Raw genomic sequence first — 12,391 nt, 5'->3', positions numbered from 1 at the left:
AATTGCAATGTTTCACAGTTATGACTGCACATCCACTTCATGGACCATATCAGCAGTTTTTATTGTACAACAGAATTTTATTGTACAAATTATATTTTATATTTGCATTATAAAATTCTTATTGCCATTCTAAAATATAATTTCATGACAGCGTTTATCATTCATATATGCTAAACATTTTAATAATTAAATAATGCTTTCAGGAAATCGTACAAACCATCAGCTCCAAATCAAAGTATTTTTTTAAATTTTTTTTTGGTCCACTAGATTTGGAAGAATATAATGCTCTCAATTAGGCAAAGATGTTTGCAATGAATTCTCGAAACCGCTTGGCGTATTGTTCAGGATGAACTGTAGAGATCTCAGCCCCAGCCTTTAAATAAAAAAAATTTAAAATGCAAAATGAAAAGAACAGAACCAAAAAAAATTGTAACATGTAATATCTATAATAATTATAATGATAATAGTATTTACAGCTCAGTTTATTCTTTTTACAATTAAAGTGTAATAAGCATATAACAATCAAATAACTACACAATTAAGTCTCAGTTGTCCATTCATAAAATGTTACTTACTCCATGCTTGACTGTTTTTGCTGCATGGGCTGCTTTCTTCTTTGTATACTGGCTCAGAATGTTTATTAGACCCATGAAGTATACCTCTCTATGTGGGGCACCTAGATTAAGGAGAGACAAACATAAGAATAATTAAAGCTGCAAACAGTGTTGAAAGGGCCCTCATACCCGGAGCCACCTCCACCTTAGGAAAACAGTGAACGGTGGACAATATGCATTTAAAGTGGTAAATATTGTATTTTATATGTGCAAACTTCCTGCTGCCAGTAGGACTATAACTGAATATTGGCATGTGAATGTCTTAAGGCCAGGATGTTTATCAAACATGTGAAGTTAGGTGCAGATTGAACATGGTATGTTTGAGTTAGTGTAAAACATGAAATATTCTGTTGCCAACAGGTGGCACTATGATTATAACTGAATATTGGCCTTTAGATGTGTTCAGGCCAGGACTCTTATCAAACGTGTGAAGTTTGGGGCAGATTGGACATTGCATGCATGAGTTACAACAACTTCCTGCTTCATGGCATTAATAGCATGCTTTAGCACTTAGTAAGTGTTGCTAGCATGTTTCTAGCTTGTTTAGCACTCAATGGTTTATTAAGTGTTGCTAGCATGTTTGAGCATGTTTCTAGCATGTTTAGCACTCAATGGTTTATTAGTGTGTTGCTAATAGTGCATCACAGTGTTAAACAGTGCCACCTACTGTCAACAGGAAGTCATGTAGAGCTTGACATGCAAATGATGTTGACCTATTAAACTTATTTACACTGTAGAGACTGGAATGTGACTCACCAACTGCGCTCTGGATGGCATACACATCAACATAAGGGTCAAACTCTCCTGGACCAAGAGGTTTATAAGAGCTCATGTACCCTGCAATGCCCTCAGGGGAAGTGCCAAAAGACCCCACAGCTGTAAGGGATAGGTCATTCGCTGAATCCTCCTCCTCTTCACTTAAAGAGTCCTTAATTTCTTCCGCTTCCTCTTGCTCTGCCCTCCCGACATCATGAATGCCCAGCAGCAGGCTGTAGTCCATGATCTTCAAACGCACAAGAAACTTGCCAAAACACAGATATACAAACAGACTATTAATTTCAGTATGTCCCTTATAAAAAGTAAAGAAAACCAGGTTGTTCTTCGTTATAAGTTTCTTGCTATAGAAAATAATATAGGTAGTATTAATTGAGCAGAACATATTATCATGCGCAATACAAAAAATATTTCCTCCTCTGCTTCATACAAGAGGGCAAACAGCATGTACGGTACAATTTCATATTTGTATACATAAAACCTATGAACCTTGTAAAACAAAAACCTATGAAACTATGAAAATATGAAATATAAAAACCTATAAAATATTTTGCTATTGGCAGAATGAAAATATTCCTTAAGGTTTTGGACACTGAGACATGCTTGATTCATATTTTCAGAAAAAAAAAGAAAGTGAAAGGGTTTATTGGGTGTAAGAATGACCTTGGCTTCTCAGTTTTAAAGTGGGTAAAAACTATAAATACATATTTTCACATATAACATAATACAGTTAAAAGTACATTTGAGACGAATGTAATAATATGTAAATTATATAATTAAATCCTCTCACCTCTATGTCCCTGTTCAGTTTATCCAAAAGCTTTTCTTTCTCCTCTTCACTGATGTACACCCGCTGCATGTTATTTCTGAAATCTACATCCTTGAAGGTTGGCAGTTCCTTTACCTGGGTTTTCAAATTATAAATTTTCAATTTTAAGAAAACAATGTCAATTTATAACTGGGAAGCATATGGCTTGACAGAAGGACACGAAGAAACATATTTAAGATATTCTTTGAGCACTAAATAACAGTTAATACAATGCTGCAAATGCTTCTTTAAAAGACAAAACTCTTTTAGATGTCAGCAAGAAAAAAAATTGAATATACATAAGAAAAAAAATCAAATGTAGTGATCACATGTAAACATAATTTCTTCAAGAAATACATGAAGGATCCAACATTTTATGCATTTGAAACAAGACAACAAGAAAAAAAATGCATACTGTCAGATCAGATCTCATTCAAATCTGATCTCATTTCTTTATATTGTTGGGAGACAAAGACAAGGATTACCATGCACTTTAGGATTCCGTTTAAGACTTTACAAAAACAAGATTTCCAACAAGGTGTCAGAAAATAAGAAGTCAAAAGCAATTTGAGGGAAAATGTGGAGTTATTAGCTCTGTAACGGGGTTGACGAGACGTGTGGATCCATCTGCAAGCTTTTATTAAAGAGACGTTGTAAACAGGCAGGGTCAAACAACGGCAAACAGGTATATGGCGGGCAAAACACAAGAATAGTCCTAGGGCTAGCGTAGGTCACCGATCGGCAGACAGAATCACAGGGGCGAGACGAGAGGGAAAAATCCAGGAAAACAGGCAAAGATCAGATGCCGCAGAAACAGGCAAGGCAAAACAAGGAAAACACGGAGACTCGGAAAGGGGTACAGGCTAAACATTACTCAGCAGAGAAAGGTGGTTAGAGTGGGTGTTATATAGTGAGTGAGGTGATTAGAAACAGCTGTGTGCAATGAGTGCAGTCAGTGCAGTGTGAAAACCGTACAATGAATGATGGGATATGTAGTCCGGGGTGCTATGCAATAGTTTGTGTTGTGCGAGAGTCAATGTAAAGGAAAGGGTGACCTCTGGTGGTGAATAAACGGAAGTCCATGGACCGAATTCGTGACAAGCCCCACCAGAGTGGCTCTTCCTACAATATTGCTTTCTAATGTACACTCCATTGACAATAAACTGGAATGTCAGGGCTGCGACTAAAAATATTAATTTGCGAGTGAAGTTCTTGCTGAGGTCGCCACTGGTGACTATATATATTTACATGTTATAACTTAAAAATTTGCATGTAATGCCTTTTTTCCTGATTGTTTTGCGATCACATCTTTTGTTATGTTCACGTATTAAACTGAGATGATGCGCATCAAAGTTTTAGTGGAAAAAAAGAGTTTCAAACAGTCCTCATCTCTGCAGCACAGCAGCGCTGACACACACCTGCTAAACGCAGCTCAGTTGTGCAGCGCGAGAGAGATCGAAATGACGGAGACGTGTGAAGTGAAAGTGAGAGTCTATTTCGTGCACAACTTGAAGAAACTACAACAGGTAAAGCTGTCAGCTGTGTGGATATTGGAAATATCGTTAACTATTCTCGTTTATAATAATTACTAATATGGCATCTTCTTATCAAGATCTTATAGTCTATGTTGTGTTAATGCGTGAACTTCATATTATTTGAAGCGCACTTGCCGTCCAGTAATCGCAAAAAAGCTTTGTGCTTTGTTACTTTTTAATAAACAAAGTATCATCTTTAAAATTCAAGGAAACGAAATTCAAACAATAAATATACATTGTTTTGGCGCTCTTTAATGCGGCAGACGTGATCGCTTTAGCGCCTCAATTCAAGCGGCAAGTGAACCCATCTTTCTCTTTACTACTATAGTACATAATAAACACGAATTGACATCAAAAGGTAGGCTATTTTATAAGAGAGCCTACAGTACAACTTACTGAAATGTCTCATGTAAAAGATTATTCAGTGTTTCAAATGGCGGAAAACGTGTAAAGCTTTTAAACATTGCAAGTAATATATACATTTACCTCAGAATAACCGTTCGGTGTCCATAAGCTCGTCAGTCAGCTAGAAAAATAACTATAAAGAGGAGCGTTCTGCTATATTTATGCACTATTGCATTTTAATATTTTTACTTAACCTGTTGTCTACATGATTCAACTCCAATAAAATTGCATTTTACTAATTACGAAAAACAGACTGAAAGTGTGAAAGACATACACTCTTAAAAATAAAGGTGCTTAAAAGGTTCTTTATAAAACCATTTTTGGTTCCACAAAGAACCATTCAGTCAAAGGTTCTTTAAAGAACCATCTCTTTCTCGACTTTTTATAATCTGAAGAACCTTCTTTCGCCACAAAGAACCTTTTGTGAAATGTAAAGGTTCTTCAGATGTTAAAGGTTCATTATGAAACCATTTAGACAAAAAAGGTTCTTCTATAGCATCTTGAAGCACCTTTATTTTTAAGAGTGTATGCAGAGGCGGACAGTAACTAAGTACATTTACTTGAGTATTGTACTTAAGTATCTTTATTCCAAAGATACTACAAGCTAGTCAGTGTATTCAGTAGGTGTAATGTATTGTAAGTTGCTTCAGAAGTATTGCAAGTATTACGTATAATAATAAAACAGTGCATTGACATAAAAAAGGAAATTTACTTTTGGTACTTAAGTACTTTTAAAAGCAAGTACTTCTGTACTTTTACTTAAGTAAAAATCTGTCTTTACAACTTTTACTTGTAATGGAGTAATATTTGACCAGCAGTATCTGTACTTTCACTCAAGTAATGGAATTGAGTACTTTGTCCGCCTCTGAGTGTATGACAACATTTACAGCATGCATTGAGGAGGAGCCCAAACTACACTCAGTGGCCAAGTGTTGCTTATGGTCCATGATATTGGTACAGATTCTGTGTAATGAACAATTCTTTGTGACTGTATATTTTGTTGGAAAAGACATTTAATTCCCACTTTAAGTGAACCTTAATTCCCAGGTCATCTACAAGATGGATTAAAATGCTGAGAAAGTCAAGAAAAGATGAGACATAAACACATGACAGTATGATTGAAATGTTAAAATGTAAAAAAAACAAAAAAAAAACACGTTTATTCTGTGGCCACCTAAAAAAAAATTTGGCACCTAAGTTTTTTCTTATAGGAGCCAATGGCTCCTTACTCGATTTTTTTTGTCTAGAGCCCTGAATGTATTCAGCTCTATCTGACTATACCAGCATAAGATGCATGTTTGTTTTAACAGAAAATGGCTAAATAAAAAAACATTTAAATGCGGGTTAACCTGCTTGTAAGAGCCATAAATTGTATAATTAAAAATGTAACACTAAATGCATAAATATTTAAAGGGGTCCTATTATGCTTTTTCACTTTTTCAACTTTAGTTAGTCTGTAATGTTGCTGTTTGAGCATAAAAAAGATCTGCAAAGTTACAAAGCTCAAAGTCCACTTCAAAAGGAGATATTTTATTTAACAGAAATCACTTTTCAAAAACTACAACAGACAACTCGTTTGGACTACAATGCATATTTTCTGGGATTTATGATATCACAAATATCGACGAATGGTACGAGACCTGGTTGAGCTGCACTAGAGAAGGCAACGAGTGTTATCACTATGTTGGAGACATGCTAGCTTTCTCAAGGCAGACAAACTTAAGAGTGGTTACAATCATCCGGGTTTAAATTGCGCTCAAATTGATTTGATATTTTAGCAATATTTACACTGAAGCTAGCAGGCAGCTATGGTAACGGGTATGACAATTCACGACCAGGCATTTCGTATTTCAGAAGGCACTTCATTTAATACAGGAACTATTCGAGCCGTTCATGCCAGACTGGGGAGAGAGGTGTTGTAATAATGTAAAATATGTGAAAAATAATGTGTTTTCGAAAAACCTAGTATGAGAGCCTGTTCTATTACACCCCCAAAACAAAATCAAGACTTTGTAAAAGAGCATAATAGGACCCCTTTAAGCAGATATTATTCAATATGTCTAGGTTTATGTTGTCTATGTACATTTGTTGAGAACCCCCTGTTTTGTTCTGTAATGGTTTGTTTTGTTTTACTATTGGACTGTCTTAAGTGCCTTTAAGAATTGATGTTTCCTTTAAGAACGTAAGAAAGTTGGAGTGATAGTTTTTGACCGGTGTTTGTTTGTTTGTATTGTGCAATAATTTTCAGTAAACAGTTTAAACTTGAAGGAAGTCAATTCTTTACACGAAAGAATCATGAAGGATTATTGCTACTACACTGCTACTGAGCAGACAGAGACACAACACTGACATTAAGACTCACAGGGGGATTTTTTTATGTTTATATTAACAAAGAATGGTGTAATAATGCTGCAGAACTCTCAAAACAATGTTCATCAATAGTTGAGTTTATGTTGAACACTTCTATCTGCCGACAGCGTTCATGGCCATTTTTATTGCCGCAAACTCCATTCACTAGAGATGCTCTCCAAGAACTGTACAGTGAGCAATAACCATTTCCATTTTTGCCAGTGATTCAACCCCAAAAACCTGAAGTCAGTATTGCTAAAATTTTACCAACATGTGAGCTTTGTAACAAGGGAAACAATGCATTGGACATAGTCTACAATAGTGTATCCCTACCCCGTTCCTGGAGACACACCAACAGTAAACTCTTACTAATCAAAAACATGATTCAACTCATCAGCTCGTTTGTAGAGACTACAAGGCCTTAAATAGATAAGGGAGACATCCAGAACGTCTACTTTTGGTGTGCCTCCAGGATCATTCTACAGAGCCAGAAAAGTTCTTCTCTGGTCCCCTGGCTGAGCCTGGTTTCTCCCAAGGCTTTTTTCCCCTCCAATCGGTCACCTTATGGAGTTTGGGTTCCGTGCTACTTTAGCCTTCTGGCTTGCTTAGTTGGGGTTGGAAAGACACTTAACTTTCAGTAATTTATCGATCATTGGAACTATTGCTTTCTGTAGAGCTGCTTTACAGCTGAATCACATCTTGCAACATCGACACTGGTATTGACTTGAATCAATTGAACTGATTCAAGCTGAATAACAAAATTGCTGCTACTGTCGAACTGCCTATAGCTGATCGATTAACTTCGATTAATTGATCTGAACTATCTTGAGCTAAATAATGACATTATTGCCTTTTAAAGCTGCTTTACAGCAGAATCGGAATTGTCTCCATAGCTGAGTATCCATAATTGTGTTTTCTATTTCCTGTTTATCATTGTGAAGCTGATTTGACAAAATCAGTATTGAATAAAGTCCAAGAAAGACTTGACATGACTTGACCTGACTTATCTTGACTTGCCAAAAAATTTACCAGGATTCATGAAATGGCAGAGGTCCAGGGTTCTTGCATAATTCAACCTCATAGTGGTGCTGTAATAATGATTAAAAGGCTCTACAGAACCCTTTCAAAGAGAAGTCAAGGCTATTGCGACTATTGTTCAATTGTGCAAATGATAGAATTAAGACATTCTTGTTCTCTTATCTGCATTCTTTGTTTCCTAGGTGACAGAGGTTATCCACTTAAAATGTGGCTACTTAGTCCCCTGCAAAACCCACAGACTTTGCAAGAAATGTGCTGTAATGCAGCTTATGCCTGAGCAAGGTCTGACCACACAATTCAATTGAAAAGATCGCTGGTTATACATTTACGTAAGAATAGCCAGGAACTCACTGCACCTTCAAACCAAAAGGTAGAACACTTGAAGGAAGTCTGCACACTCTTCCAAATAATAAGTCATCAAATGCAAGATAAAAGAAATACTTTACTGAAAACAAAGGGCAAATGTTTCGGTCACATGTGACCTTTGTCAATGCCAGGCTAACAAATGTTAAAGTATTGCTTTTAACTTTTTTTTTTTTTTTAAATCTTTTTGGTAGAGTGTTTTACCTCAATGCAACCTGCAGTATGCTCCCTAATGTGGTCCTAAGGCGAGAACTTGAACTTGACCGTGAGCCCACTTCTTTTTCACTTCATTTAAAGTACGGTCACTTGCTTTATTTACTTAAATTTTTACAACAATTGTTGCAACAAATTTAGTTTTACCACTGATGCCACTATGTCTGGTAAAAAAATCACTTTTTTCCAGTCTGTTTTCCTACTTCACTTACCATTATGAAGAATTCTGTTTCACTAATCCGTTGTCATATTGTCATTCTGCATTCAAACCATATTACCATGCTGTCAAACCATCTAAGAATGCTTGTTCTGTTGGTCAAGTTGCTGTAGGTCAACTGCTCATTCATGTGCGCATGATCCTAAAATTATGTATAATTTATATAGCAGAATGGATTTAAGAAAATGTATTTTTGTGCATGGATGTTTTAAAAGTCATTTGTAGGAAGATTTAGGAAATTGTCTTACGTTAACATTTATGATAATTTTAAACAAGCCACAGATTCTTCAATATCAACATACTTTTAGGAAAAAATTGTGGCAGAAATAAAAATAAACTTACATTGCATCTCATGCATACGTTTTATCAGTAAATGCGATCCCTGGGAACTGAACATATAATGTTGCCATAGCTCCATTCTCTGCTGTTTTAGGTAGTTGAACACCTGTTGTTATTTGTATGTTTCTAAACTTTGCTGTAAGTTGCTACAGAAAGCAGAGTATGTTTATCTGGAACATAAATGTAAATGTTTTGGACAAACTCAACATGAATTGTGGTATATTATGTTGTAGTGTTCTTACCTTCTCTTTATCACTTGCTTCTCGAAAAACCAATGACCCCTATAAAATAAAATATTCCTCTGTCATATTTAAAAAAAATATATATGCATAACAATAATTAATAATGCTTACAAAACAATAGCTGATCTATATGAATATGAAACAGTAATGCTACAAATTATAATTAAATAAATTTAATAGATGCCTTAAATGGTCAAATTGACTGAAAAACAACAACCTTTATACATGTCTAGTCACCATAACAAAACAAGTCTGTTGGTGATCCTTCCACTTCTTCACTTAAGTTGTACTGTGTTTTGTAAAACAAACTAAACTCGTAACAATAATTCCTCACCATGATAGCTCAATAACAAATGATTAAAACAGTAATTAAAAATGTAGACAATGAGTAAAGGATGAATTTTATTTACCTTGAGGTCATATTTCCTGTGGACAGTTAGTCGGTGGCTGAACATATTCCTCATGACTAAAAGGTATGTGTCTTCATTGTCCACAGTAACACGGTACAAGCCAAGGAACTGAGGAAGTAGTGCACTACCATGGCACTTTACGATGTGCTGAGGTGACACACACACACACACACAAAATAAAATAAAATAAAATAAATAAAGGGAATAAAAAGTACTGGCCTGTTTAGGTTTGGTAAATTGCTTTATCTATATTTATGCTTGGTGTGTCTGAGGAAATCTGTCCATCCAAACATCTTTCCAGTTCATCTTAATATCAGTTGCTTGGTTGACACAGTGCCTCCTGAGCATCCATCTAGACTAGCTGAAGACCAGGTTGGCCAGGTGAAACCATCTCAAACTATCTACTGTAAGTGGGTAAGTCATTTTTTATTAGTAAGAAACTTCTGAAAACAAAGTATTGTGTTAAACAGCATATTACTTAGTGCAGTTGTATCTAGAATCCTGACATTTCATTTGAAAAGACTACAAAGATTATGACAACCAGTGTCACAGAAATGGCTAGAAAGAAACCAGACAACGATAATTATTACTATAGCAGTTTATCCTGCAGTTTATAGGTTGATTGTCAGAGAAGCAACCAGAAAAGTGAAGCAGCCAGGCACCTATGAAATAGAATGAGAACCAATGGAGCATTGCGACAAGTTTGGGGCTGAGAGGCATAGAGACTTAAATGCAAACTGGGGCCCTGGAGGACAGGACATGAGGACACAAGGAGATCAGCAAATAGAGAAACAGGAGGACTGGCAGGATGTTCTGTCAGGACCACTATCATCAAAGATGATTGACAATTAGCAGACAGTTTGGATTGGCAGTACGGTTCTGTTCTGGGCAAGAACTCCCTGTGCATCCATGCAGTCTAGCATGGATGAGAGCAGGGAGAACAGCGATAACCCCCCCAGAGTAAACAGAACAGAACCAACATAAATGTACTGCAGATATTGTTAAATTTCAATAATATTATGTACACATTTTAGAATTAGTCTGATTCAAAGGAGAATCAGAAGACTGAATCCTGACTGACAGAGGAGGTGTTGGGGATGGAGGAGGGTAATTAGCTATTGACCAATGCGAAAACTGCTGATAATACTGAGGGACATTATATATGAATGCTATATATGTGTCGTATTCCCATCTGCCTTTAACAGATGACCTAATGAATATGTTGCCAATACCTTAAAAGCTTAAGCAGCATTCTCAATAACACCAGCTAGACTTAAGGAAAACATGTTCCAATTCAACTACAGCTTTCAGAACAAGCATGTTCCGAATAACGACTGGATTGCTCTGGAACTAGCATGTTCCCAACAATACAGCTATAACTTAAGAACAAGCATGTTCCCAATAACGACCAGGTAGCTTAAGAACAAGCATATTCCCAATCCGACTAGACATCTTAAAAACAAACATGTTCCCAATACAACTACAGCTTTTAGAACAAGCATGTTCCAATAACAACCAGTTCCCCTTCAGGAACTCGAGCTGCATCGAGAATCGCTTTGGGAACGCTCCTGCGTGACCGCGTTCTGAAGCACATGTAAAATCAGTCCAATGGAGCAGCGAGACATCATGAGCGGGATGACGTGAGCACCAGGAAGTATAAAAAGCGCATCCGGTAGAGAGCAAGTTAGCTTCTGCTCTTCTACTCTCGCCTGGCTGTGTTTGATGAGAGCGGACAGGCTCACGGTCCCGCTGGAAGCGGTCCAGCTGTTGCCGAGGCACAGCGCAGACTGTTGTCGTGGGGATCGCAGGTGGATTTAGCAGAGGGATCCGAGACGGGATCGTCCTTTTCTCGGTCCTCACCCGCTAGATCCATGGCTCCCTCTCAGGGATCGGAAGCGTATGAGGAGCTCGTGGAGGTTGTGACTCATGCTGTAGCCAAATTAAATATCTCTTGGCCAGCCGAGAAACAGGATGCTCGTCCTAAAAGTAAATTAGACGAGCGTTTTCTGAAATCCAGATCACAGCCTTCACGACAGGGCCTTCTGTTTTTCCCCGATCTCCATGCTGAGGTGTCAAGATCATGGGAGAAACCGTACTCATCCCGTATTTACAGCCCCACAATCTCAAATTATTCCAACATCGTGAGGCTGAATGATGAGGGATATGGGGCGATGCCAGTGGTGGAGCAGACGCTTGCGAGCTATCTCTCCCCATCCTCCGCATCGTCCCTGAAGGCCCCGAAGCTTCCCACCAGGCCCGCTAGGCTGACATCGAGTCTGGTTGGGAAAGCTTATAAGGCTGTGGTTGAATCTGTCTGAAATGCAAGATAAGGACAGATTCTTCCTCCTAGACGCCCCGCTCTCGCCTTCTGGCCTTTTCGGTGACGCAGGTTTTAGGAGGCGAAGAAGTAATCGGCGGCGTTCCAACATTTCCTCCCTCGTCGCTCCCAAGCCCATGGGGCTGCTGAGCAGGAGCAGCCCAAGCCGTCAAGCTCCTCGTATCGCCAGTCTCAAAAACAGAGCGTTGCAAACCGCACCCCTCCACAGAAAGATTGGGGGTCGGGGTGACGCTCTCAGTCGGGGTCTTCTAGACCGAAAACGAATCTGCGGACCATTATTGACTAAGAGGACCTCGGCTAAACGGTCCTGACACCACCATTGACAGGTCCCTGAGGGCAGCCCCACCTGGGGAGGAAAGGATAACACCTGAGTATACGGTGCCCGATCCTCCTCAGTGCCCTCACGGAGGTTCATTGATACCCCTGCCACCCTCTGTGCTTCAGGGCTCAGTGAGCTCCGACAAGCGAAAATCCCAGCTGCCGCCCGTCAATGGTACGGCACGGGAGAGCACGCCCCCTCAAGTGAAGGGGCTACAGCAGTCAGGTCAATTGTTCCCTGCCGGTCATCCGCTTCAGGGAACCGAACTGGCTCCTCTAATAAAACCAGAGGCCAGCCTCGAGAGGCTGGTTCCCTTAGTAGATTTTCTGGCAGTGTGGAAACTTCTGCCAAATATCTCAAAATGGGTCCTGCAGGTTGTAGAAAGGCTACAGAATCCAGTTCGGTTCTCGTCCGCCTCATTTCAACG

The 12,391-nt window shown here is 38.4% G+C and overlaps 1 protein-coding gene across 1 annotated transcript in view; it reads right to left on the bottom strand.

The window, feature by feature from the left end:
• Positions 1 to 266: 266 nt before the first annotated feature.
• Positions 267 to 12,391, bottom strand: part of pip4k2cb (phosphatidylinositol-5-phosphate 4-kinase, type II, gamma b) — a 33,010-nt gene continuing 20,885 nt past the window's right edge. Inside the window, exons 5-10 of the mRNA XM_016240991.1 lie at positions 9,308 to 9,454; positions 8,898 to 8,936; positions 2,179 to 2,292; positions 1,371 to 1,635; positions 576 to 676; positions 267 to 373 (exon numbers count right to left, since the gene is read on the bottom strand). Coding sequence (XP_016096477.1) covers positions 293 to 373; positions 576 to 676; positions 1,371 to 1,635; positions 2,179 to 2,292; positions 8,898 to 8,936; positions 9,308 to 9,454 — 747 coding nt within the window. The 3' untranslated portion in view covers positions 267 to 292. The remainder of the gene's footprint in view (positions 374 to 575; positions 677 to 1,370; positions 1,636 to 2,178; positions 2,293 to 8,897; positions 8,937 to 9,307; positions 9,455 to 12,391) is intronic.

Source organism: Sinocyclocheilus grahami, unplaced genomic scaffold, assembly GCF_001515645.1.
Source record: "Sinocyclocheilus grahami isolate Dianchi unplaced genomic scaffold, SAMN03320097.WGS_v1.1 scaffold606.1, whole genome shotgun sequence".
Lineage (NCBI taxonomy): Eukaryota > Metazoa > Chordata > Actinopteri > Cypriniformes > Cyprinidae > Sinocyclocheilus > Sinocyclocheilus grahami.
The sequence above is the reverse complement of the archived record's forward strand: the minus strand, read 5'-3'. Positions and strand labels throughout refer to the sequence as shown.